The following is a 1,731-nucleotide window of genomic DNA, read 5'->3' on the forward strand; positions in this document are numbered from 1 at the left end:
GCGGCTTCTACGGCAACGCTCTCCAAGCCGCCTCATCAGAAGGTCATCAAGAGATTGTCGCACTGCTCTTAGACAAGGGAGCAGATGTTAATGCCTAGGGCGGCGAGTACGGCAACGCTCTCCAAGCCGCCTCATCAGAAGGCCATCAAGAGATTGTCGCACTGTTCTTAGAGAACGGAACAGATGTCAATGAAAGAAATGGCTCTATGGCTCCAAGCATCCCGGCGAAGAAATCACTCCTCATGCACCCTGAGCCTTCTGATCAAACTCAATAATCGTTGAGCTCTACTACGGTGTCCACCTTTTGCCCAGCTTTAAACCTCGTTACTCTTACCACTTCGCAGATTCTAGGCGTGACTAGTTAAAGTCATGGCAACCTGGGCTGCGGTTTCTATTATGATATTTCAATATCCTTATCTAGTCATAGGGTCTGGGGAGAGCGACTATTCTATATATCTCTGTTTTGCCACTGACGGTATACTTGGATTGGGGTATATCGAGTTATGGTCCCAGGCCTGCGGCCTATTCCCTTGGTTGTGGCTGAAGACGTGGCTGGTGGATTATATCAGAGAAGCAAACAAACATGGTAACACAGCATTAGGGCATTGGAGAGGAGAGTCGCTATCTCGCGCACAAAGGTGCCGGGAGGTTCCTTCTCTCTCTCTCTCTCTCTTCAGTTTAGATTAATGGAACTTGGTAATCGCAGACCTTGCGCATCCAGACCGTGTCATGGAAGGGTGGTTATTAATAATAAGAATCAATTTAACGTACTATCTGGATCCCTTTCGGGTCTATGAGCACGGCATTCTATCTGGTCTGTCGCGGGCAAAAGTTTCCCCGTAGCCATGAGGCTGCGGGTACGTAAAATCCCGCCTCCTCCTCTTAGTAGAGTATCTCAATCCTTTTCTTCTTTCCGCACGAGTCGGTGTTTCCGCCTACGCGGAGAGCTTATTCTAGCACGTCGTGGAGGAGCTGGAACGGTTTCCAGTCCTCTATTCCCTCCCTCTCAACTTCCTTGGCTACCCGGTATTGCTCTAGGCCTCCCGCATCGATCAGCCACCTTGCTGCGTGGCGCACCTTGTCCCTGTCATGCAATATCCTCTTAAAGTTCGTTGTTCCAGCTCGTTGGAGGAGCGTAATCCTCTGGTCGGTCCGCTGCGGGCAAAAAGCAAGGAGATAGTGGAGAGACTGTCGGGGGGAACCGCACTCACATGCTGGGTGGATTCCAGGGACACCAATTTTCGCGAGCCATCCCTTAATTCCAACTATCTCAGTCCGGAGTGCCATAAGCGCCGAGGCCTCGTGTTTCTGAAGGCCATCGAATCGGTTAAGGCACTGGGTTTCCCACGGGTCCTTCCATGTCCTTGCTCTCCTTCCTGGTCTAGCCGCTTCGGCTTGCCATCTTTCCCTCCATTTCGCCCGATACTCATCCTGGATCATCCGGTATGGGCCTTTTCGCTGTTGTGTCTGATATCCCCTAGCTGGTTCGGGCCGGGGGAACAGAAGTCTGTCATACAGAGCCCGGAGCGTATATATTGCGGGTTCATGTTTAGATCGGACAGGACATTATATTGTGTTTGTACACAATCGCAGGTTTCACCAGTCTGCCTATCCAGACTCCTGCCACAGTTTTCTGAGCTGTGCCATCTGCACTTCGCTCGTCCACAGTCGCCCCCGAACCAAAAGGGTCTCTGCCTGTGTAACGCCTGTTTGCTCCTTAAGCATACATCA

At 51.3% G+C, this 1,731-nt stretch overlaps 1 protein-coding gene across 1 annotated transcript in view; it reads left to right on the plus strand.

Annotated features, from left to right (window-relative positions):
- Positions 1 to 234, plus strand: part of P152DRAFT_16796 (Pfs, NACHT and ankyrin domain protein) — a 4,553-nt gene extending 4,319 nt beyond the window's left edge. The window contains exon 4 of the mRNA XM_033674066.1: positions 4 to 234. Coding sequence (XP_033538998.1) covers positions 4 to 98 — 95 coding nt within the window. The 3' untranslated portion in view covers positions 99 to 234. The remainder of the gene's footprint in view (positions 1 to 3) is intronic.
- The last annotated feature ends 1,497 nt before the right edge of the window (positions 235 to 1,731 follow it).

The sequence above is a fragment of the Eremomyces bilateralis genome (assembly GCF_010015585.1).
Source record: "Eremomyces bilateralis CBS 781.70 unplaced genomic scaffold P152scaffold_1, whole genome shotgun sequence".
NCBI lineage: Eukaryota > Fungi > Ascomycota > Dothideomycetes > Eremomycetales > Eremomycetaceae > Eremomyces > Eremomyces bilateralis.